The sequence below is a fragment of the Onthophagus taurus genome, chromosome 6 (genome assembly GCF_036711975.1).
Source record: "Onthophagus taurus isolate NC chromosome 6, IU_Otau_3.0, whole genome shotgun sequence".
NCBI classification, from domain to species: Eukaryota; Metazoa; Arthropoda; class Insecta; order Coleoptera; family Scarabaeidae; genus Onthophagus; species Onthophagus taurus.
In genome coordinates, this window is record NC_091971.1 from 15,381,757 (window position 1) to 15,408,128 (window position 26,372).

Sequence of the window (26,372 nt, forward strand, 5' to 3'; positions counted from 1 at the left end):
GAAAGAGCTGGAGAGCAGGGACAGAGATGTACAGAGGCAAGAAAGAAGGGGGCAGATAAGGGAGAGCAGGTACAACCCTAAGTACGAGGAAATAATAACGGAGGGATTGCCGAAGTACCTGTCGGTGGAGGGGGATGAGGAGGGGAAGAGGATGGTGGCAAGATTCAGATGCGGCAATGAGGAGAGAGCGAATAGGTATTGGATGAGAGGGGTTGTAGGCTATGTGGGGGGGGAGTGGGAGTCGTTGGAGCACCTACTGAGGGAGTGTGACGAGCTAAGAGAGGAGGTGATCGGCTACAAGCAGGTGCTGGGGGAGGGGGCAGAGGGAAGAGAATGGATGAGGGAGGTGGTGGCGACTAGGCAGCGTAGGGAGATGCGGGGAGGAGATGGGGAGGGGTAGGATAGGAAATAAAATGTATTGTATTGTAATGTGATATATGTAATTGTAGTATGGTTAAAATTTAATTGTTTGTGGAATGTATTGCTGATTTGGTACCAATAAACTTAAATTATTACTATTCCTTCGTAAAATGTACAGTATAGTATTCACGTATATCAAAACCACTATAGTATTCTAGAGTTAAGTTAAAAACTTTAATTCAGGAATAAATTCGGAATAATGTCACCTTACCTCAGACCCTGACCTTTAATGGAAACTCTTGGGGTTATAATCACTATAATTGGAATCATTAAATGATTAGTACCTATAAACTGTTTTATGAAAATTTAAAACTGCTGGTAAAATTTTTACTGAGGTAAAATTAATAATCAGCAGAGTTTTAGTAAAATTTTCAAATTATTTGCTTTCAACACAAAGTAATATCATATGCTTAAAATAATGGAGATACATCCATTGAATATTCAATGTAAACACGAAAAGTCACGTTTTTCCGTGTTACAAAGACGACGCGGCGTCACGACGATGTTACGACGTCAAAATCAATATTTTCGGTTTGCATACCGACATTTTACGCGTCCGGTGTCCGTTATTAAACCACGTAGTATTTTCAATACATTAAGTTTCTACCTATACGAAGTTAGCCCCCAATTAGATAGTACTTGGCTAACTCCGGTTGTTAGGACTATGATGCATTTAAGGGAAAAAGCATTGAATCGTTACAAAAATACTAAGGCACAAGAACATTGGGAATACTATAAGTCGCTAAGGAACTATGTTACATCCGCGGTACGTAGGGAACAGAGGGTTTACATGAATACTATTTTTCAAAATAAAAATACTCGCGATTTATGGAAAACATATAATAAGTTGGGCATTGGGCGTAAGCATAGACCTTCTGTTCCTGAACGTTTGTGTGATGCAGATGAATTCAATAATTATTTCCTGAACAATTCAAATAATAACATCGATCATGATTTATTACAATATTATAACAACACTACGTTCCGAAATTTTAAAGAATTGTTTGCTTTTCATACTGTAACACCGAGTGAAGTTTCTAAAGTTATATCATGTATTCACTCCAATGCCGTTGGAAGCGATTTTCTTGGCATAAATACAATAAAAATGTCGTGTCCATTCTTATTAGATATGATTACGCATATCATTAATACATGTCTCTTGGAAGCCGTTTTCCCTGACTGTTGGAAGATTTCTATAGTCACTTCATTGCCGAAAGTTAACTCTCCTAAGTGCTATACTGATTTTAGACCTATAAGTATTTTACCTGCTCCTTCTAAAACACTAGAAAAAATAGTTTGTTCTCAGTTGCGTGAACACCTATTGCTTTATGACATCATACCTGATAATCAGTCAAGGTTTAGACCGGGTCATAGTTGCAATACTGTACTAATGGATGTTGTGGACGGTGTGTTGCGGAGTGTCGACAAGGGAAATATGCATGCAATGATATTATTAGATTATTCCAAAGCATTCGATATGATAAATCATCGTTTGTTGTTAAGCATTATGCACTACATTGGTCTCGGTCAGACGGCAATTGATTTTTTTAAACATTATCTTCTGAACAGAAGGCAACATACGAAAGTTAAAGGCTCATTATCTAAACCAGAATTTGTCTCTAAAGGAGTTCCTCAGGGCAGTATATGTGGTCCTTTGTTATTCATCGTTTATACTAGTATGTTCTACAGGGGCTTGAAACATTGTGAATATCATGCTTATGCTGATGATACTCAGTTATTAATATCATTTCCTCACACCGAGACTAATGTTGCTGCTAAATTCTGATGTGCAATCACTTGTTGACACTTCTGAGGCGCATGGCTTAAAAGTAAACTCCAGCAAATCTAATGTGATAGTATTTGGTAACAGAAATCATAGGAAATTTGTTGATGACAATCTTAAAATTTGTGTAAATAATCAAGAACTACAACACGTACGCACTGTGAAAAATTTGGGTTTGTTAATAGATGATGATTTAAAATTTAATTCACATATAAACAAGTTACTACAGAAATCATATTGCGTATTAAAATCCCTTTATCCATATCGGCATGTATTAAATGAGAACAGTAAAAGATTACTGACTGATTCTTTGATTTTATCCAATTTTAATCATTGTGACTCGGTCTATGGTGCTTGCATAACTGGGGACAATCGAAGGCGGGTGCAGTATGTCCAAAATGGGTGCTTAAGACTAATTTATGGAATTCGAAAGTACTGCAGGATTTCACATAAGTTAAAAGAATGTGGGTGGCTAAATATGTATAACAGAATCATTTTTCACAGGGGAGTAGTTTATTTTAAAATTTTAAATAAAAAAACACCTGTTTATCTGATCAAGAAGATATCGTATCGTACTGACATCCACAATATCAATATTCGTCGAAAAGATGCACTTACAGTTCCTCGTCACGCGTCGGCGTCATTTCGGAATTCTTTCACTTATTGTGTGACAAACTTTTGGAATACCCTTCCTCGTTCATTAAAAATATTGAGCCTGTCGAGTTTTAAATATAAATACAAGCGATATCTCTGTGAGCGGCAGATGGAATCAATTTAGGTTTTCTAGAGTAAAATTTTAATTTTTATTTGTTATTTATTTTTATTTATTCATGCATTCAATTTTTGTTTTTTGTATTTTTTGTCTTGTGCGCTGTATTCATTTTCACTACTTACTTACTTAGAAGCAATATGTTGTGTTCATGGGGACTGGGGGAAGAGCAGACCTCACTACTTTGTGGTGTTGTCTGACCCAGCCACCTGTTAGCCTTTGCAATTTTGTTGTAATTTTGTTTTTGTAACATTATACTTATTTCTTATTATTATTATGTTTTTGTATTTTGTTTTTTTTTTATACTTGTACACTAATTGTAAGGGTTAATAAAGACATTATTATTATTATTCTTATTTTACATGTATAGTATTTTGATTATAACAAGAGAACCACTCCACCGACTTCGATAATCAATGTCCAATTCGAAAGCTTAGTCCTTGGCCAATACGAATGTGGAAAAGCCCGATTCGAAATCTCTTTCGAATTCGGCTAAAATGCCAAAATATTGCGAAGGTACACGAAAATAACGCAAAAATTACTTTCTTTAAGTGGTCATAACTAGGAGTGCGGGAAGTTAGACCCCCATTTTTTGATTTTTAAATTTTTTATTATTGTTCTAGAGTTGTTCTACATTGTTCCAAAGCGGCAAATTGAAAAAATAAAAACTCTGCGAGAAAAACGAAAAAACAGGTTTTTTGACTAACCCCCCATTTTTGGAAAAATCAAATTTTCTTTGTTGTTCTAGGTTGTTCTAGTTGTTCTAGTTATTGTTCTAGAAAATCAAAATTATAGGATACAACATTACGAAGTTATAACTAATAATAAGTTTGGAGAGGCTGTATCATAACAATGTTTACAGAAAATAAGAAATTATACAGAGCGCATTAAATCTTGATTAAATTTGCTTTAAAATGTTTTTTATTTCATGATGACATCTCAATTCGTTCTTGATATACGATTTTTGTTTAATTTATATTTCATGAGACAAAAAATAAGGGATGATACATAATCCAACGTCGTGGCTGCTTCGCTTTAATTATTTGTTGGCCACCTGATACTTCTGCAGGAAGTGTTAAACTTTGAAATTCGATTAGTGCGTTTTATTTTAATAAAATGACGTAAGTTTTATTTGAAATGTTTCGAGAAAACGAGTAATTTTTTATTGAAAGGTTGAGTTTTAAACCCCAAAAACGATTTAAAACCGCTTCGCCCCGTCGTCTTTACATTTTTTGTTTATTCGCTTCCACTTTTCCTTCTTCACACAATAAATTAAGGGGGGGATGTTTGGAAGTTGATCCGCTAATAACGCATTTTAGTTGATGTGCGGGCATTTAAGGGTGATAAAGTAGTTTCGAAAAATAAAAATTAATACTTGAATTAAGTGATAAATACGTGCTATATTTGTGCTAAGTGTTGTTAGGTGATGTTAGTGATGTGATATAGTTGAGATCATCGGATTGCTATTCCATGGATGTTAGAAGGTATCGTATTAATTCATTTTTTTTTGTCACAATAAATTAATTTATCTTTTCTTTCCAGCTGAGCTTCGAAGTAAAATCCAAGGGAAACAACATCCATTCGGTGAGTCGTTTTCAATTTTATTAATTTACCAAAACATACCGGGATAATTCGCGATTTGAACGGTGTAATGTTGCCAGATAAAAACCGTTTGAACGCTACTCATTGGATTTACATTTTGTGCTTGAAAAATTATAAAGCTTTAATTATTAACATTATCAAGACATGAAATAATTTGAAATTGAGTCTAAACCACCCCAAATAATATTAGTATAATCTACTTCAAGGTTTTTAAGGGGGAGTCTCTTTTTTTATATCAAATAAAACAATTTCTTTGGGAATTTTTGGCTGCCAAATTATATGGTATTTCAATTTAATCTTTGCATATGTTTTCATGATATTAAATCTTCATTAAATTGGCTTTAAAATATTTTTTATTTCATGATGATAACTCAATTCGTTCTTGAAATACGATTTTTTTTAAATTTATATTTCATTACACAAAAACTAAGGGATGATGCATAATCCCACGTCTTGGCTGCTTCGTTTTAATTATTTGTTGGACACCTGATTCTTTTGCAGGAAGTCTTAAACATTGAAATTCGATTAGTGGGTTTTATTTTAGTAAAATGACGTAAATTTTATTTGAAACGTTTCGAGAAAACGAGTAATTTTTTTATTGAAAGGTTGAGTTTTAAACCCCAAAAACGATTTAAAACCGCTTCGCCCCGTCGTCTTTACATTTTTTGTTTATTCGCTTCCACTTTTCCTTCTTCACATAATAAATTAAGGGGGGGATGTTTGGAAGTTGATTCGCTAATAACGCATTTTAGTTGATATGCGGGCATTTAAGGGTGATAAAGTGGTTTAGAAAAATAAAACTTATTACTTGAATTAAGTGATAAATACGTGCTATATTTGTGCTAAGTGTTAGGTGATATTAGTGATGTTGAAATCATCGGATTACTATTTTATGGATGTTAAAAGGTATCGTATTAATTCATTTTTTTTGTCACAATAAATTAATTTATCTTTTCTTTCCAGCTGAGCTTCGAGGTAAAATCTAATGGAAACAACATCCATTTGGTGAGTCGTTTTCAATTTTATTAATTTCACAAAATGATTTGAATGGTATAATGTTGCCAGATAAAAACCGTTTGAACGTTACTCATTGGATTTGTGCTTGAAAAACAGTGCCATTCAATAAACGTTTGCATTTTGTGCTTGAAAAATTATAAAGCTTTAATTAATAACATTGTCAAAACATGAAATAATTTGAAATTGAGTGTAAACCACTCAAAATAATACTAGTATACTCTAATTCAAGCTTTTTAAGGGGGGAGTCTTATTTCAGTTTAATCTTTTGTATATGTATTAATGATATATTTACTTATTTAAAAAGAATTGTTTATAGAAAATAATCTTTACATTGTCCCTCAACCAAGTTGGTGCGTGGATTGTCTAAGTTGCTGGTTGACACAATATCTATCCTTGAAATGATCTGAAACTCAAAAATCAAATGGTGTTCTTTTCTATATACTTGTGATATTATCGTTTGAACTAGAACTAAGCAAAAAAAAAACATTATTGGTAATATTGCGTCTAATCAAATTAAGATAATCAATTTTGTTCTTGAAATCGATAAGTTTATTGCAAAAAAAAAACATATGTATATATCGTATCAGTTTCTCTGTAGGTCATACGATAAAAAGATGCTATTTGAAAGTGCAGTTCAAATTTCAAATCAATAGAACGAGTAGTTTTTTAGGAATCGTGTTAACCAGATGTAGAAAGTATGTTTCGAGAAAAATGCACTTACAGTTTCATGTACAACAATGTTATGCGTGTATATGCATTGTTAATTTAACATTTATAACTTCTACAATTTAATTAATTTTAAATTGAATTTGAACTATTAATTGTCCAAACCCTAAACTACAAGATTCCTCAATAAAAAGATATGGATATTTTTTTGCATAAAATAGAGATGGTCTTTTCAAAATTTATATTTCATATCTATAACATTCAAATATACAGAGTTGGATTTAAAAAATCATAACGACGAAGTTTACGAAAGATAAGACATCATTTATGATACATTAAACCTTCATTAAATTTGCTTTAAATTGTTTTTTATTTCATTATGATATCTCAATTCGTTCTAGAGATACGATTTTTTAAAAATTTATATTTCATGACACAAAGAATAAGGGATGATGCATAATCCAACGTCTTGGGTGCTTCGTTTTAATTATTTGTTGGGCACCTGATTCTTTTCCAGGAAGTGTTAAGCATTAAAATTCTATAGTACGTTTTATTTTAATAAAATGACGTAAGTTTATTTGAACTATTTCGACAAAACGAGTAATCTTTTATTGAAAGGTTGAGTTTTAAAACCAAAAAATGGTTAAACCACTTCGCCCCGTCGCCTTTACATTTTTTGTTTATTCACCTCCAGTATTCCTTCTTCACACAATAAATTAAGGAGGGGATGTTTGGAAGTTGATCCGCTAATAACGCATTTTAGTTTGTATGCGGGCATTTAAGGTGATAAAGTAGTTTTGAAAAATAAAAATTAATACTTGAATTAAGTGATAAATACGTGCTATATTTATGCTAAGTGTGAGGTGATGTTAGTGATGTGATATAGTTGAGATCATCGGATTGCTATTCTATGGATGTTAAAAGGTATCGTATTAATTCATTTTTTTGTCACAATAAATTAATTTATCTTTTCTTTCCAGCTGAGCTTCGAAGTAAAATCCAAGGGAAACAACATCCATTCGGTGAGTCGTTTTCAATTTTATTAATTTACCAAAACATATCGGGATAATTCGCGATTTGAACGGTGTAATGTTGCCATAGATAAAAACCGTTTGAACGCTACTCATTGGATTTGCATTTCGTGCTTGAAAAATTATAAAGCTTTAATTATTAACATTGTCAAGACATGAAATAATTTGAAATTGAGTCTAAACCACCCCAAATAATACTAGTATAATCTACTTCAAGGTTTTTAAGGGGGGAGTCTCTTTTTTTATATCAAATAAAACGATTTCTTTGGGAATTTTTGGCTGCCAAATTATGTGCTATTTCAATTTAATCTTTGCATATGTTTTCATGACATTAAATCTTCATTAAATTTGATTTAAAATATTTTTTATTTCATGATGATAACTCAATTCGTTCTTGAAATACGATTTTTTTTAAATTTGTATTTCATGACACAAAAAATAAGGGATGATGCATAATCCAACATCTTGGCTGCCTCGTTTTAATTATTTGCTGGACACGTGGTTCTTTTGCAGGAAGTCTTCAACAATGAAATTCGATTAGTGCGTTTTATTTTAGTAAAATGACGTAAATTTTATTTGAAACGTTTCGAGAAAACGAGTAATTTTTTTATTGAAAGGTTGAGTTTTAAACCCAAAAAACGATTCAAAACCGCTTCGCCCCGTCGTCTTTACATTTTTTGTTTATTCATCTCCAGTTTTCCTTCTTCACACAATAAATTAATGAGGGGATGTTTGGAAGTCGATTCGCTAAGAACGCATTTTAGTTGATGTGCGGGTTTTTAAGGGTGATAAAGTAGTTTCGAAAAATAAATATTAATACTTGAATTAAGTGATAAATACGTGCTATATTTATGCTAAGTGTGAGGTGATGTTAGTGATGTGATATGGTTGAGATCATCGGATTGCTATTCCATGGATGTTAGAAGGTATCGTATTAATTTGATGATTTTTGATTAACATTTTTTTGTTTACAAAATAAATTGAGAAACCGAAAAAGAGTAAATTTAATAGTATTAGAAAATATATTTATTTTGTTTCAGTATTTAATAAGAATTTATAATAATTTACAAAATTTACAGAAAAAAAGTTATTTCATTGTCATTAAATTGTTACAGAATGGCAAAATTTTATAAAATCCGAATTTAAAATGTTTTGCTATTTTATTTAGAACAACTTGTAGAAAGTCTACTTTTTGTAAAATAATTACATCTTGTAAATAAGCCGAAAAGTTTACCAGTTGTCAACAGTAGTTTTATCAAAATTTAAGGAAACTTTTTTTTAGATTTTAACTTTATATATATAAATAGAGAGAGCTGAAAAAAACTTCGAGTTATGGAGAATTCGAGTCAGAGAAAAATTACTAGAATTTCAGCTCTAAAGAAAAAAAATAGAAATGTACTTTTCTAATACGTATATTTCAAACAAAAACCTTAATACTATTGTAAGTAGAAAATTAATCAAGTTTTTTAAAGTAATCCCTAATTTTCTTTTGGTTTAAAGTGGAAAACCGCTCTTTGTCGAAAAAATCTTCTATTAAATGTAAAGAATTATGAATATTACCTGGAACACTCTCTCTTGATAATACAAAGGTTTCAAGCTTTCTAAGAGATAAATAAGCTTCATCAAATGTAGGCACAGCGATAAGTCTTTATTTCATTTTCAACGTTATCATCACCCTCATCGGATTCTGAAACAATAAGAACATTAGGTTTGTTTTGGTTCAAAAGTCTGTAGTTTCTGAGCCTGATTTCGATGAAATTTGGTACACTCATAGAATGGGCCAAAATAAGGTTAGCACATTTTTTTATACGTACGGTTGGGGCGAATTATAAGGGTTGAAAGTTTGGAGAAAAAGTACGTTTTCACTTATATTTTGAAAACGAAAAATGCTATCAAAATTTCGTAAATAGTAACTGATATTCATTTTAAAAGAGCTTTCTTTTGATGTATCACACATATACCAGAGGGTTAAAAGGGGCAAACAACCCCTATTTTCTCGTAAACCTATCGATTTACTTGTAGTGCATTCAAAAATATTAGTAAGTGTTTTTTCTCATTCATCGTAGATCAACCCTAGCCGTGTTACGAGAGTTAACATGTAACTACTTTTCGTAAAAATGATGTGATAAAACTGTTCAGTTTTTGAAACTTGAAAATATGTTAAAAATTAACCAAGCCAACCCAACCCAACCCCAAAAAATGACAATTAATATCGAAAAATTTTACATTTTATAAGAGTCGTTTCACCTATCCGGGGACACACTGTAGATAGTGTGATTGATACTATAAAAAATTTTAAATTAGTATTTCATTTCTATTTTTATCTATCAAAACCGGCATATCTATAATTATAGTTATATGCCATTATAGTTATAATTTTTGGTACATTGCCAAATTATTGCGATATTTGTGATTTTTCAAAACGGCTTTTTGTATTAAAAGACCATACTTTAATTAATAATTGGTTATATTTCCACAAGGATCCTTCAAGAAATTAATTTTATAGTAAATTTTGCAAGTTGTCGATGAAAATTGTAACATCGAAAATTTTATTAAAAAGTTCAAATATTATTTTCTCAAAAACTAAAAGTAATTTTTAAAAATAGGTTGGTTCATTAGAAAGAGGATACTTTTATTAACACTTTGGGAAATTTTCATACTCATATTCCAAGAAATGGATTTAATACGAATTTTTAAAACTTAATCGGCGAAAATTGCAAAATTCGAAAAAATTGCCGATTAATTCAAAACTTTATTTCTCAAGAACTAAAAGTGATTTTTCAAAACGGTTTTTTGACTTAAAAAGAGGATACTTTAATTAATAATTGGTGATATTTCCACAAGGATCCTTCAAGAAATTAATTTTATAGCGAATTTTGAACATTATCGATAAAAATTGCAACATCGAAAATTTTATCAAAACTTCAAATATTGTTTTCTCAAAAACTAAAAGTTATTTTTTAAAACGTGTTGGTTCATTGGAAAGGGGACACTTTTATTAACACTTTGGGAAATTTTCATACTCATATTCCAAGAAATGGATTTAATGCGAATTTTTAAAACTTAATCGGCGAAAATTGCAAAATTTGAAAAAATTGCCGATTATTTCAAAAATTTATTTCTCAAGAACTAAAAGTGATTTTTCAAAACGGCTTTTTGACTTAAAAAGAGGATACTTTAATTAATAATTGGTGATATTTCCACAAGGCTCCTTCAAGAAAGTAATTTTATAGCGAATTTTGAAAATTATCGATGAAAATTGTAACGTCGAAAATTTTAGGTAAATGGGTTTTCATCCATATTGGTATATTATATGTGTTTTTTTTTTAAATAAACGATGTTTATACTCCAATATATTTTATAAATTTATTAACCCTACCGGTTTCGGCCTAGACCATCGTCAGGAGTCTCGTTGTATAAGGTTGAGGTTAGGAAACACATTCAAATTTACATTTAATTACATTCAAATTTTTATATATCATTAATGAACTAAACTTAGAAAACGAGAATACGGATGTCGCAGATGTGTCAAGTGAAACATATAACCTCAACCTTATACAACGAGACTCCTGACGATGGTCTAGGTCGAAACCGGTAGAGTTAATAGATTTATAAAATATATTGGAGTATAAACATTGTTTATTTTTAAAAAACACATCGAAAATGTTATCAAAACTTCAAATATTGTTTTCTCAAAAACTAAAAGTTATTTTTCAAAACTTGTTGGGTCATTGGAAAGAAAACACTCTTATTAACACTTTGGGAAATTTTCATACTCATATTCCAAGAAGTTGATTTTATACGAATTGTTAAAACTTAATCGGCGAAAATTGCAAAATTCGAAAAAATTGTCGATTAATTCAAAAATTTATTTCTCAAGAAGTAAAAGTGATTTTTCAAAACTGCTTTTTGCATTAAAAAGAGGATACTTTAATTAATAATTGGTGATATTTGCACAAGGATCCTTCAAGAAATTAATTTGATAGCAAATTTTGAAAATTATCGATGAAAATTGCAACATCGAAAATTTCATCAAAACTTCAAATATTGTTTTCTCAAAAACTAAAAGTTATTTCTCAAAACGTGTTGGTTCATTGGAAAGAGGACACTCTTATTAACACTTTGGGAAATTTTCATACTCATATTCCAAGAACTGGATTTTATGCGAATTTTTAAAACTTAATCGACGAAAATTGAAAAATTCGAAAAAATTGTCCATCATTTCAAAAATTTATTTCTCAAGAACTGAAAGTGATTTTTCAAAACGGCTTTTTGCATTAAGAAGAGGACTTTAGTTAATAATCGAAAGTGATAATAGCGGCAGTTCTGCTAGTAATGAATGTGATGAATTACAAGCGAAGAGAAGGAAACTAGACGAAACTAGAGATTTTATATATCGTATTGGGATTGTTACAATAAGGTTGCTAAAGACAAACCTGATATAAATAAAGTTGTATTCAATGAAAAAAGTCCTAATGGGGTTGAACTTGATTATTATCTGCAATGTCCAACACCTAAAAGAGATACTGATTCCTGCGAATGGTGGAGTACTAAGTAATAGGTTTTTAATATCCCGCCAAAGCCGGATAGTTGACGGATATCCGTTTTACCATAGGGTCAAAACCATCAACATATAAAAAATCCATGTTTTGATTCAAACAATGTATATCACAAAAACCAAAAATGATTTTTAGAAATGGCCTTCAGCACTGAGGGGTGGATGCTTTAATAGATAATTTGATAATTTTTCCAAAAAATGATTATTTATAAACTTCAAAAAAATCGAAAAATTAATTTTGAAAACTAAAAGTGAATTATCTATACAGGGTGTTTCATTAATAATGGGAAATATTTAAAGTGCAGTTACTACGTGTCAAATAATGACCATTGACCAAAAATAGCCTTATTCAAAATCACACATGTACGATCTCAATCTTTTAAGAAAAGGTTTGACGTTTCGGATGCCATGTTGCAACCTTCTTCAGAACCTTCACTTCGAACCAGTTTTTGAAGAAGGTTGCAACATGGCATCCGAAACGTCAAACCTTTTCTTTAAAGACGCACGGCAAAACCCGAAAGTTTCTAGTGTTAGTTCTAATTTTAGTTTAATTTTAAAACTTAATTGGCGAAAATTGAAAAATTCGAAAAAATTGTCCATCATTTCAATAGCACGTGTTGTACTCTGAATAACGCCACTTCCCGCATATGTTTTGTAGTATTTCTCGTGTGATTTTCGTGCATTACATACTTATTGACAGTAAGTTATTATATTTTCTGTATGAAACGTATATTCCTTCCTTTTTTATACTATTGGTTCTCAATTAATTTAAGTAATTGTGATTCAAATTTACATTAATTTTTGTTTTTGTACACAGCTTCTCGCTGATGATGGGAGTGTTTCCCGAAATCGATACAACTTTATATTAAATAAAAATTTTTAAGCAAGTTAAAGAAGTTTTTAACCATTTCCCCCATTTTACATAGTATGTTGTTTACATAGGAAGTATTGAAGAATCGAAAAATTGTGCTAAAATGACGATTCTAATTTTTTTAAATTTTTTAAAAATGGAAAAAACGATTTTTCTTTCTGGAACTTTGAAGACCTTCATCTCGAAAACGGTGCGATTTTGAATAAGGCTATTTTTGGACAATGGTCATTATTTGACACGTAAAATATATCCCATTATTAATGAAACACCCTGTATACATATTTTTGTTATTAGATATAGTCGAAACCACGAGAGCTGGCAGTGACAGATCGCTTAAAAATGGTATGAATCAAGATATGGACATACGACTTAGATTATTTCACCACATACATTTAAATGTAGGTTATGTTAGTAATGGAGGTTATATGTCAAACATTGTCAAAGATATTATTTAATGATTTTCCTTTCATAGAAAACATTTTTGGCTTGTGAAAACACTAACAGATTCATGACAACGCTCACAAGACGTTTCGATTTGAGGTTATAATTATAGAGTTACATCCCTTAGAAGAACAGACGTACTTTTTCGACGTGGCCATTTGAATTGTACGGCAGGCATATTAAACTAATGCTATCTCTTTCTAACACACATTACTCTCTAGCGGTTTGTGAACTACGTATGGCATTTGTAAGGGCGGAAAACGATGATTTACTGCCAGCTCTCGTGGCGTCTACTATATATCTTCATATCAATACATATTTCATTTAAATTTTGGTGTCGTCGCCGGTTACATTTTTATACCTTTCATTTTTACAAAACCTAATCCAATTTCCACTTATACATAAACTGTTGATGCTTAAAATGATAGACACCCCTTAAAAAGGAGATCACACGAAACGATTACTTAACAATTATCGCGGCACGTTCGTGTCGCGTTCATTTTGAACGTTGTTGTCGAGGGAAACGATTGCGGCATAAAAGTAGGGTGCAGGTGACAGGTGGGTTCGGATGGTAACCCGCCGAGACCGGTACCGACACCCCATTACAAAATCCAGGTCAAAGGAAGTCCAATTTAGGTCAAAAACGACGGTGGAAGTGGAGTTGCACAAGTAATACGATAACCAAACCGATTTGGTTTTAGTCATGAACTAAGAGCGGATGAAACAAGAAGTCTATTTTGGTGTTTTGAAAACCGACAGAATGATGAGCACATGATGGATGAGAAATGTGACAAATGTCAAAAGAGTCAGAGCAACGCTTATCACAACGTCAGCATGGACAATAATTCCGACGTTGGTCAAACGACGAAGCAATCGCCAAAGCTGCTCTCGCCACGAAAATCAACGCATATCGTCGCACCAACTCCTCAACAACTTGTCGATAATATATGTCCAAAATACGTTGAGCCAAATAAATACAAAATTAATATTTCTTCCGAAAGATTAGCGCAACTTAAAAAACTTGTTGATGAAGCTGTTAATGATCACAGAATTTTTACTATTAAAGGTAAGAAAACAATCATATTTTTGTGTCCCTTATAAAATTATAATTTATCATTTTATTATTTATAAACAGATTTTTTTTAATTAATAGGAGGTTGGCAAATTCTTCGTGGAGCTTTACACAGAAGGGGTTGGATAGAAAAATACGAAACGGCACCAAAAAAACCGGGAATACAACCACAACTGCCGCAAAATTTAGATGATCTTTGCGTTAATCTTCCAAGTAGACAAGCATGGGAAAGCCAAAAAGTTCATATGGAAAAATGCGAAAGAACGGTCATGTCGAGACTCTTGCAAGTACACGATTGCGATTTATATTGGAATATGAGAAAAGACCAAAGCGATTGGCAACATCGTTGCAATCATAACAAATTAATGAATCGCTTCGGAAGATCACTTTTTACATCAAAGGAAGGGTTAACACTTTTACTTCAACAACTTTATTGGCATATTGAGCCGGGTGTTGCTCAAGTAAATTATCCAAGATGTTACGTGTTAGGTAAAAATAGAAACAAATTATGGCGAGCATAATAGTAGATGTAGCAAAAGTTTATTAGTAGCCTTTGCTATTTAAAATTTTTTTAAAAATATTTATCTACCCAGTATGTCCCAGTTTCTAATGTATGCAGTTTAGTCAATCTTTAAGAAGAATTTGTTTATGAAAAAATTAAATCCAATAACTACTGAAGTAAAATATATATGTTTTAGATATTTTAAAGTATCTTTGTATTCAAACTTGGATATCTTTGGTAAAAAGGTATTTTACATCAAAAGCTTCCTTTTTCTTGAACCGTTTTATCACTGTCTCTATTTTTCCCACATTTTCATCTGCTTATAGTTCCTCTTCACTTCACAATGCTTTTTTTGGTCAGTATATTTATTGTTTTCTGGCCTATTTTCAGGCCTTCCAATCAGGTTTCTTTCTTCTGCATATTTCGTTGCATCTTCTACTAATAATTGTAGGGTTGGTTTAACATAGTTTACTTCTTGTATTTCATCGTCGTTAGATGCATTCAAGTATTCTTCATTTGAACTGTTGCTATCTTTAGCCTTTCATCGTTTCTATTGCCTTCATGGAGTGTTTTGCCTAAAATGGTTTTCTCGTAACAGTTCAAAAAAAAGCATCGATGATATTTGGGTTGGGTTGGTACGAAATTCCAGAAATGTTGTCTAAAACTTTGTTCGTAATATTATAATGTTATGTAAAGTTATAATCGCTTAGCATCTTTCTCTCTTCAAGTTGTCTGGCATGTTGCACAAAACAAATCTAGAACCAGCCTTGTAAAAGATCTGTTAAATCTGCCTCCATTAAATTAAATCCATTAATGTTAAATCCATTAATACGGCAGGATTTCTTGCAATATGTTTATAGTTTATAAATGCTATAGAAGGTAGTAGCATACCGTTAACAAACCCTCAATCTTAATTGTCATGCTGTTTTTGGAATAGTTGACAACTTTCTCGAGATATCTAGTACTCCTTTTATATCTAGCAATTGCTTTTCCCGGATCATTACCGACATTTCACGCCTTCCAGACTTTACTCTAAATCTGCTAAGTAAGCTGCTATAGTTTCTTTATAGATAGTTGGGCGACTTTTGTTGAGCTGCTTTTGTGTCAAGGGCATTCTTTTTAGATTTGGTAACGACATGTTTCCAAGTATTCTTAAATCCCACAAATTAAGGGAGAAGATGTTTTTGCACATCTTCTCCAAAGAGACAAGTGCATTTTGAAATCATATTGGGGAATTTTATGCTATGAAAACCAAACATTAGGTTTTGGATATTCCAGTATTCGTTACAGTAATTAGAATCAATTTTAAGCGTTTTTAAAAATTTTACAAAAGTTCTGAGTACATTCGAAAAATGAGAAAATGTCGTATTATGTTTAAAAATCAATATTTTAAGAACTAAAACTAATTGTGAAAAATCGCTTCTTTCGTTGAAATTGGCAAACCTATATGTTGAATTGGAGATGCTGATAATTTCATAATAATTTATTGAAATCCCGATTTATTATGATTTTTTTAAAACGATTGGCAATAATTTTATTGCTTAACCCAAAAAATAAGAAAATTCCTTATTGTTTTTGAAGATTAATATCTCAAAAATTAAAAGATATTTTACAAATCCGTTTCCATCATTGGAAAGCTAATAATTTGTATTACAAATGTTGATAATTTCATGAAAAATTATTCAAAGTATGATTTATTACGATTTTTTGATTACGATTGGAAATACTTGTTTATCCCGAAAAATGAGAAAATGTCTTGCTATGTTTAAAACTTAATATCTCAAAAACTAAAAGATATTTTGAAAATGCGTTTCTTTCATTGGAAAGCTTATGATTTGTGTAATAAATGCTGATAATTTGATAAGAATTTATTAAAACTACGATTTATTACAATTTTTTGAAAATGATTGTTTATCCCAAAAGCTGGGGATTTGTCTTATTATGTTTAAAAGTTAATATCTCAAAAACTAAAGGATATTTTAAAAATCCGTGTCTTTCATTTAAAAGCTAACAATTTGTGTAATAAGTGCTGAGAATTTAATGAGAATTTATTAAAACTACGATTTATTACGATTTTTTGAAAATCATTGTTTATCCCAAAAAATGGGGAAATTGTCTTATTGTATTTAAAAGTTGAAATTTCAAAAGCTATAAGTTATTTTGAAAATTCGTTTCTTTCATTGAAAAGCTTATAACTTGTATAAGTAATGCTGAGAATTTCATAATAATTTATTGAAATGATTTTTTATGATTTTTTGAAAATGAGTGAATATAGTTGCTTAATACGAAATATAAGTAAATATTGGAATATGAGTATGAAAATCTCCCAAAGTGTTAATAGAAGAGTCTTCCTTCCAATGAACCAACCCGTTTTGAAAAATAACTTTTAGTATTTGAGAAAACAATATTTGAAGGTTTGATAACATTTTCGATGTTGCAATTTTTATCGATAACTTTCAAAATTTGCTATAAAATTCATTTCTTGAACGATCCTTGTGGAAATATCGCCAATTATTAATTAAAGTATCCTCTTTTTAATGCTAAAACCCGATTTGAAAAATTCAATCAAATACAGAACATTTCCTTCTTCTTCTTCTTCTTGCAATGCTTATCCACTAATGGATGTTAGCGATCATACTTTCCATTTTTTCTTTATTCCTCGCAGGATTATAGCATCTATGTTGTGAAATTCAGTAAATTATCGAACATTTCGGGACTGGGAAACCTTTGTTCTGCCAATCCATCTCAATTAGTAATTGATGTGTCCCAAATATGCAGCTCTTCTCTTATTAATTGCGTTTTAAATTCTTCATTTCTTAGGGGATTTTCTCTGTCCAAAGGATTTTCAGTATTCTGCGGTATGTTCACATTTCAAATTCTTCTAGTTTATTTATTGCACTTGTATTCAAGGTTCACCCTTCCTCTCCATAAAGAAGCACGTAACATTTCACGAACCTCAATCTCAAGTTTAGATTCGCTTCTAAATTTTTGAAATGCCTGCCTAGCCTGTTCTATGCGGACAGCTTTTTAGACAGGTTATCAGGTTTGAATTTGCATAAACATTTTCTAATCTTGGCAAATAATTTAGGTTTAAATATAATAGTTTTAAAGATATAAACTTTTAATAATAAAAAAGTTAAGCTAAATTAGACATTTTTTTAGGTTTTCCCGATCATTTTCACAATTTCGTCGACGATTTTCGTTTGACAGCATGTATGGGTCTTTTAAAATGGTTTGTTCATAAAGCAGATACCGAAGATGAATATTCGATAAAATCGCCTGAAGGAAAAGTACCCATAAGTTGCGTAAACTTTGCTATGAGTCGTGTGGATGAATTCGTCGCTACGAAAAAACATTTAGACATCGATAGAGATTTTCCTAAAGTTTGGGACCACGAATGGGAACAATTTTTAACCAATTTCCACCGAACAGTGAACCAAGGGGAATTATTTCTCGAGTCTAAAGAGTGGTCGTTGCATATACTTCATGCGGCTGCAAAAGTATCTCTTCAAGAAGTCGCTAGATATTGGCCTCAATTTAATTTGGACGGTATGAAAAATATTTGGATTATGAAACCAGGAAATAAATGTAGAGGGAGGGGTATACATCTGGTTAGGAATGTTCAAGACGTCAGTAAAGCGGTTAATTTAAAATTGAAATATGTAGTGCAAAAATACATTGGTAAGTTTAAAAAAGTAATAACATTTTGATTGATTTCGTTATTTTCTTAGAGAAGCCTTTAATTATTTATAAAACTAAATTTGATATCCGACAATGGTTTCTTATTACTTCAGTGCAGCCATTAACAATATGGATGTATCGGTAACTTTATTTAAAAAATTAATGTTTAAAAATAACTTAAAAAACATTAAGATATTACTTTTTAGCGAATGTTACTTCAGATTCAGTTCACAAATTTTTAGTTTAGAAAATTTCCACGAATCTCTACATTTAACTAACCATGCCGTTCAGTGTAAATATGCAAACGTGAATCAAAGAGATAAAGCTTTACCAGATGAAAATATGTGGGATTGCGAATCTTTTAAAAGTTATTTGAAGCAAATCGGACACGGGAATAAATGGGAAGACGTTATTTTTCCAGGGATGAGACAAAGTTTAATCGCTACCATGTTGGCTTGTCAAGAAACGATGGATAGAAGGCCCAATACTTTTGAATTATATGGAGCTGATTTTATTTTAGCCGAAGATTTTAGCCCATGGTTATTGGAGATTAATTCAAGTCCGGATTTGTCTCATTCTACAAGCGTAACATCTCGAATGTGTCCACATTGTCTTGAAGATTTAGTTAAAGGTAAAATAAAATTATTTAACATAATCAATTTTACTTTATTTTAAATTTTTAAGTTATTGTTGATAAACGAAGAGATCCTAAAGCAGATACAGGAAGATTTATATTAATTTACAAACAAAATCTACCAAGACCGCCAGCATATTTAGGCATGAGTTTAACAGTTCGGGGAAAACGTATTTTTAAAAACCGTCTGAGACGTCATAAGAATTCAGGAAAAGAAAACGAAAGTATTTCAAAAAGGAATGGATACGCGTTAAAAGCACCAACAACACCTCAAATACCCACCATCGTTCATGCATCTTACACACCAAGAGAGACCGTAACAAGTTACAGCGGTCCCGTTATCGGAGATTTAATGGAAGAGCTTCAATCGACCTATTTAAAAAGTTGCGAAGACGGAATTGATTTTGTTCCAGTTTTAAAAAACGAAGTAGGGAGTAAAATCAAGAAGAAGACGTCAAATAATAAGGAAGGGGTATCGAAAGGAACTAAAATCGTTTCAAAATCGGGGACTAATAAAAAACGTTCTGTTAACAGAAAGCCAAAAGGAAGCGCAAAGCGTGATGGTGATACTAATTTAACCACAACATCCGCGAAATCTACAACGACTATCCAAAGAAGTTCTACTGGACAGGGAAGAAATTACGTAAAAGGAGGAACTACGGCTAGTATTCTTAATGGGCATAACATTCTGTCGAAATTTCGAATTAATAATAAAGAAATTAACAAAAATAATAATGGGTGTTTGGAGAAGTTTTACGGGGATATCGATAAAAGACATGTTTCGGCTAAAGCCGATCTGTTAACTGTTGGGGTTAATTTTAAGAATTATCAAAAGAATAATTCTAAATAAGGAAAGGTTTAACATCACTATTTTAAAAGAATTTGTTAAAAAAAATGTTAAAGAAGAAAGTGTTAAAAAAGAAAATGTTAAAAAAGGAAATGTTAAAAAAGGAATTGTTAAAAAAGAAATTTGTTATAAAAGCACTGTGTTCAAAACATTAATTAATAATTGTTAACAAAAAGATTGTTATATAATTCACAATTTTTGATGCTTTTATGAAGTTTTGAATTAAAATCTCTCATTAAATCGGCCTACTTCACACCAACAAGAAGTGCCAATGAAAAAAATTATTAATTATGTAAAAATATTAATGTTCAATAATTACAATGTGTTCATAAATACTTATTAATCATTTTTTTTAAATATACGCTCTTAAAATAAAATCGTATTTAAATCAGAATATTTTACTTCATTTAAAGTGCTTTCATTAATATATTTTTTTAAATATCTTCGCGCTTTATGCTGCATAATAGACATCGCTAAATCTTTCAAGAAGTCAGTTCATGTTTGGATGCTCAAAAAATAAATTACAACATATACTCTATACAATTACAATATCTCTCTTTATTGATTTTTTATTAAATCCTTTCTATGTGATTTTATGGTATTTAATGACAGTATCTATAAAGGCTACAATATCTTAAATAAACTGCCGATAAAGATACTCCAATCTGGATTCTAAGGTAGTATCTCCACTGGAAGATCCTCAATAGTAGTACCTCATCTCAAATTTTTAAGGAAGGTCGTTTCATAGATATCCACGAGACACTAAATGGCACTACTAATAATGGATTATGATGACTCTCAGATGACACCAAAGCTAATGTGTTAGGTAACCATTGCAATTTCTGCAGTGCCAATATCTCCATTTTCAGTATCTTGAATATTCAATGAAAATACTAATATAATAAGAAATAGTCATAGTTACTCGGGACTAAATTAAATTACCAAATGGGTATATTAGATACAAAATTTATAAATTTGGAAAAGATGCGCTTTTATTTGTAATTCCAGCACACAATATATCTTTCAAAGGAAAAATAAATAGATGCCAATCTAAAGCAAAATGTTCTGTGGACGTTCTTCTCACCTGGAACACAATCAGGTTATAATTACTAAATACTTCATTTGCGAATACCTGAAAAGAATTTCGCTTCTTGAATTTCGGAAATGATCGTACTATCTCGTAATATCAAGTAATTGTTGCTACTTTATAGAGGACCGGATAAATGGGCTAATTCTTTTGTAGGTACAATAGTTGGATGATAGGTTTGTAGCTTTACAAATGTTTTGCTATTACCAATGAAAGTAAATTTATACCCACTTACACAGTCATTATTAGTAAATTGAAGTATGCTTTTGGTATGCCACCTTTGAAATTAAAAGAAAGGTTTTTCTTTCATTTAAAGTGTATTTTAGTCTAAAATGAGTCTAAAATCCATTGTCAGAAAAATTTGGTGAACGTTTTTCTTTCTGGAAACTTCATTTTTGTAACTAGTCGAAAATTCCAAGCTACCTGTAACCTCTTTGGGTTTAATTTTTACTCGACTACATGTATAATATGTATCTAGGTATTTTGATCTTACTGTTAAAAAAAAGTTAAAATGCAACGCTGTATGTGTTATGATCTATGGTATGTACCAAAAACGGTTGATAGTGGCAAGAAAGTAGTTGGCATTGCATCCGATATTGCTGCTTGCAATTTTAATGACGGCCTTACAAGCATTATCGAATGTACTAAAGTAACAATTGGAAGATCGTGCTTTGAGTTTTGCCTCGAAGCAGACTCACGTCGCATTATCTACGCTGACCGCTCCATGACCGATGAGGCTAAAGAAGCTTGTAGAAGCTTATTGTCAGACAGATTAGCTACACAAAACGAAAATAACTTTCAGGATGAACAAATATACAGTGCAGGAATCGCTGATTAAACGTCTTTTTCTGAAAATTACATTTTTCCAAGCTGTGCGTATGATAACTCCCACATTATAAACAGATGTTCAAATTTTTTTTTAAGTTGTATCATCTTAGCCTAGGAAAGTTTATTATTAAGAGTTTTATTGTTTACAATAACCTGTTTACAATTTTTACATCATTGTACATCATTATCCACACAAACCCTTATTCTTCCGCGCCACCACCATCCCTTTGTCTCCTCACCCTCACAACCTCTCCCAAGATCTGCCCTCGGTCCATCTCCTCCTCCCTCAACTCACTGCACCCATTTAACATATGTTCTAACGTTTCCCATGCACAGCCTACACCACCTCTCCTTATCGACCATCTAGTATCTGTTAGCTCTTTCCTCGTTTCCACAATGGAACCTGGCCACCAAGATCCCGCAGTTTGGCCTCCCTTCTATTCTTTCTTCATATTTCACTGCCCTCCTGCCCGCCTCCACTATGACCTTATCCAGCTTTACCAATTCCCTCACTATATACCCCGATGTTTTTCTCGCCACCCCAAACACCCATCTCTAATATCTAGCTTGCACGTCCTCCAGCATTCCCTGCTCCCTCCATCCCCATATCTCTGTCCCATACATCATCACACTGCTAACCAGACCTTCAAACATAATCTTCCGCGTTGCCACATTCCTTCCAAAAACTCTCTCCCCCCAACCCCATACTTGTACCATCACCTTATTCGCCTTTTTTGCCGTAGCTTTCACATGCGACTCCTCCCTGTTAGACTCCCTAAACACATACCCCAGGTAAGTATACTCCCTAACCTCCTCGATCTCCTTTCCCTCCTATTACTAGTTTTCTGTTCTTTTTCTCCCACCCTTACAAAACTTCATCATCTTTGTCTTCCACACATTCACTTCCAACCTCTTCCTCCTAAAATACCTTTCCAAGGTCTTTATCATATCCTTCATCTCCACCGCCTCTCTCGCCATGACCACGATGTCATCCACGTATACTAACATATGCACCTTTCTACCTCCCACCACCAACCCTCCCATCTCCCCTTTCTCCAATCTATCTTCCAAGTCCGCCGTATACAATGCAAACAGACTTGGGCTCAGCGGACATCCCTGCCTCAGTCCCTTCGTCGTCCAGCTTATCCCCCACTTTTATCCTAACCCTAGTCTCCATGTATATTTCTTTCATTCCCGCTATTAGGTGTTCCGTGATGGGATCACGGATCCTCCTCCCACAACTTCCCCCTGTCCACCTTATCAAAACCTTACCTTACCTTCTTATCCAACTCTCTATCTGCCAGATGCTTCAACACATACACGTTATCGATTGGTCCCCTTCCCTTCCAAAAGCTTGCCTGCCTATCCAGCAAAATTCCCCCCAACTCCATCTCCTCCTCTAGTCTTCCCAACAGTATCATCGTGTATACCTTATATGCCGAATCTAGTAGGTTAATTCCCCTGTAGCTATCTACACTTCCCTTATTACCCTTTTCATATACTGGGCAAATTACCCCCACTTTCCATCCCTCCGGGATCCCACCACCTCTCCATACGCTATTCATCCCCTCCAACAACTTCACTCTCACCTTACTCAGCCTAGGAAAGTACGTAGCCGTTTTTCGATGTATCTACAGTTGTCTATATTACAACTATTTTTATGTATGTTTTTATCAATAAATATGACATTTCTTGTAAAATCGGCATCATTTCGTCAACAATTTTTTTAAATCCTACGTCGTTCTCTAGTTGTCGAGTTCAGTAAAGTAATCGTTTTGACCCTGCCCGATTTGCAAGCCTAACATTAAAACCCACAACTCGTTTTTAGAAACCTGTTATCCCCCTTTTAATGTTGAATTAATTCTCATTTCTTAAATTGTAATAAAGTATCATATTGCTCATTTAATCTTCGGATCTGAATGATTAATCACCGCTTGTACATCACCAAACTTATATGAGCATAAAAGTAACAGTTAACATTCTTACAATGCTAACAATTATTCTTCTTTTTTGTAGTCCTAAGATTCGATCAGTGTTTTTTCACGATCCAAAAACATCGACAGATTCTACGTAGATGTTGTATCTAATAACAATAAACTTAAAAGTCACCACAAGTTAGTGCTGCGTATATCCAACTGATTTTAGTAAAATTCGAGGTTACTGAATCCTACTAAGTGCGCCAACTGACTGATTGAGTTTATTATTTAATAATATTACAAGGAATAAATTTTAACACGAGGAAAGTGTTGCATTAATACACAGTCAGTATTTATTGTCAAATCAACGTCCTAACTCCGTCCTCAATTTTGGATGTAGTGTAGGATGTATGTATTTTGAAGATGAAACCAGCTGGGTGGGTACTTACTGTGTCTTCCCTCTGCTTGCGTTGTTTGGTGGCTCGCTAGATGTACAGTCATGTTCATCCGACATGTCGGATTTCACAACAGCGCTTGACCTTGAGTGTGCATTTCCCGTGAACAAGACTGTAGATTACAGTGTAGCCATTTTTCTGGGGTGCATCTTGTAGAAATTCTTTTTCTTTCTTTAAATTCTTTTTGTGACATATCCTTTTTGCTCGTTTTCTGTCCCCATCTGTCTTTCTAGTGACCAATACATCCAAAAAAAGATTCCTGGAGTCGCCTTTTTCCGTGTTGCCAAATCGCGAAGATACGTACTTCGGTAAGCTCTCTGGGATAAATTTCTGGCGAAGATCACGGCTTGACTGATACTCTGGTATCGTGGTACAATAATCGTAAATAATTTGCGAAAGTAACATTCGATTCTCCAAGAGAATTACTAACATCAATAAAATCGATACAACAGAAAGGTCATTATGAGTCAATATGTCCATATGATCTAAATACAGAAACTATGATCTTGGAAGGAATCTTATTAATCCAGATATCTGATGGTTTCGATTTCAAATGACGAATATTGAAATTTGATACATAAAACTCATCGCGTAACAATCCTGAATTTACGTGCTACTCGACCAGATCCAAGAATTTGAGGTTTAATAGGCCATTAAATGTCTACATAAAACAGGGTGCAAATATCACAATACCTGACACTTTTTCATCTTGGACAGAAATACATCACACATTCAAAACATTACAATAAAATAAATATTTTAAAATATTATTATTAAATACTTAAAAAGTTACATTACTTTTATTATCATCAAAATTAGCATTATTATCTATAGTATTATTATCATCAATAATAATTTCAGCATTTTCTATATCAATGGTCCCAATTTCAGTTTTAATTTCTCCCTTTCCATTATGAGTTTTAAGATGTTTCTTTAAAATTCCACTCTGGTTAAATGCTTTATGACAAATATGGCACTGATATGGTCTGATTCCAGTATGAATTCGTTCATGTTTAACAAGCATACTTCTTGTAGTAAAACATTTAGAACAATACAGACATGAAAATGGTTTTTCTCCCGTATGTGTTCTAATGTGTACTGTTAATTGTCCTGTTGTTGATAATTTTTTACCACAAACTGTGCACAAAATTCTTTTTCCAAGGTGAATATTTTTGTGTCCTCTTAAATCTGTGGAATGTTTAAAAGCCATTCCACATGTATCACATATAAATGGTCTTTCATTTGAATGCCTTTTTATGTGTACATTTAAAGCACCTCTTAGTGAAAATGTATCTTCACAAATTTCACATTTATATGGTCGAATTCCATTGTGAGATCTCATATGGATTCCCAAAGAACTATTTTGTCTAAAACCCTTTCCACAAACAGTACATAAAAAGGGTTTATGACCTGTGTGGTTTTTCATATGTTCTAATAATGTGCTTGAATATGGAAAACATTTTGAGCAAATTGGGCAACAATGAGTCTTCTTGATATTGTTTATATCATGGATTCTTTCATGCCGTTTTAAACTTTCTGCAGTTAAACACCCTTTTTTACAAATGTTACATTCATAGGGCTTTTTATCTTCGTGTTTAAAAACGTGTCTTTCTAATAAATAAGAATATTTAAATTTTTCCCCACAAACTTGACAAATGTAGTTGTTTCCCATATGATATGATTTCTTATGTACTCTTAAATCCGATATTGTCTTAAACAATTTATCACAATAATTGCACTTATGTTCTTTTTGTGATTTTTTAAAATCTCCATCACCTTGAATCTTATTATTTTTAGAATTTACTATTTGTTGCAACTTTTGATCGTTCGCTATACACATTTGTATAAAATTATAAGTATTACAGAAACTATTGATGCAATTTAAACAAATTTTGTTAAATTCATCTTCATTTTGTGTTATCTAAAAAAGATATTTAAATTGATGGTGTAAAAATAAAAATATTAAATAAGTTCTTTTACATTTAAGAATGTTATTTGATTTATAAAATTTACTAAGTACACTGAATTCTCTTTCGATATGTTGATAAGAAATAAATCTTCTAAATCGTTTGATTCCAATAAACATATTCTACAAATGTTTTTATATAGTTTCTCCATAGTTTTTTAAAAATTTTGATTTTGAGGTTAGGATGCTTTTTTTTTGGTTATTAAAATGACAGGTTGACAAGCAG

General features: G+C 32.0%; 2 protein-coding genes across 3 annotated transcripts; one reads left to right on the forward strand and one right to left on the reverse strand.

Annotated features, from left to right (window-relative positions):
- The first annotated feature begins 13,454 nt into the window (after positions 1-13,454).
- Positions 13,455-20,288, forward strand: LOC111418654 (tubulin glycylase 3A-like). Of its 2 annotated transcripts, XM_023051276.2 has the most exons (7): positions 13,457-14,224; positions 14,312-14,719; positions 17,895-18,413; positions 18,464-18,554; positions 18,620-19,044; positions 19,098-19,519; positions 19,582-19,691. In XM_023051276.2, exons 1-7 carry the CDS (start codon positions 13,930-13,932, stop codon positions 19,606-19,608), a joined length of 2,187 nt encoding a protein of 728 aa, XP_022907044.2. In that variant the 5' UTR covers positions 13,457-13,929; the 3' UTR covers positions 19,609-19,691. The 2 variants fall into 2 exon arrangements, with proteins under 2 accessions (XP_022907043.2, XP_022907044.2); XM_023051275.2 differs by having other exon boundaries at positions 13,455-14,224; positions 19,098-20,288.
- Positions 20,289-24,931: 4,643 nt separating this feature from the next.
- LOC111418642 (zinc finger protein ZFP2-like) lies at positions 24,932-26,336 on the reverse strand. The gene is made up of 2 exons (XM_023051264.2): positions 26,161-26,336; positions 24,932-26,101 (listed from the first exon to the last, which is right to left on the reverse strand). Exons 1-2 carry the CDS (start codon positions 26,296-26,298, stop codon positions 24,962-24,964), a joined length of 1,278 nt encoding a protein of 425 aa, XP_022907032.2. The 5' UTR covers positions 26,299-26,336; the 3' UTR covers positions 24,932-24,961.
- Positions 26,337-26,372: the final 36 nt, after the last annotated feature.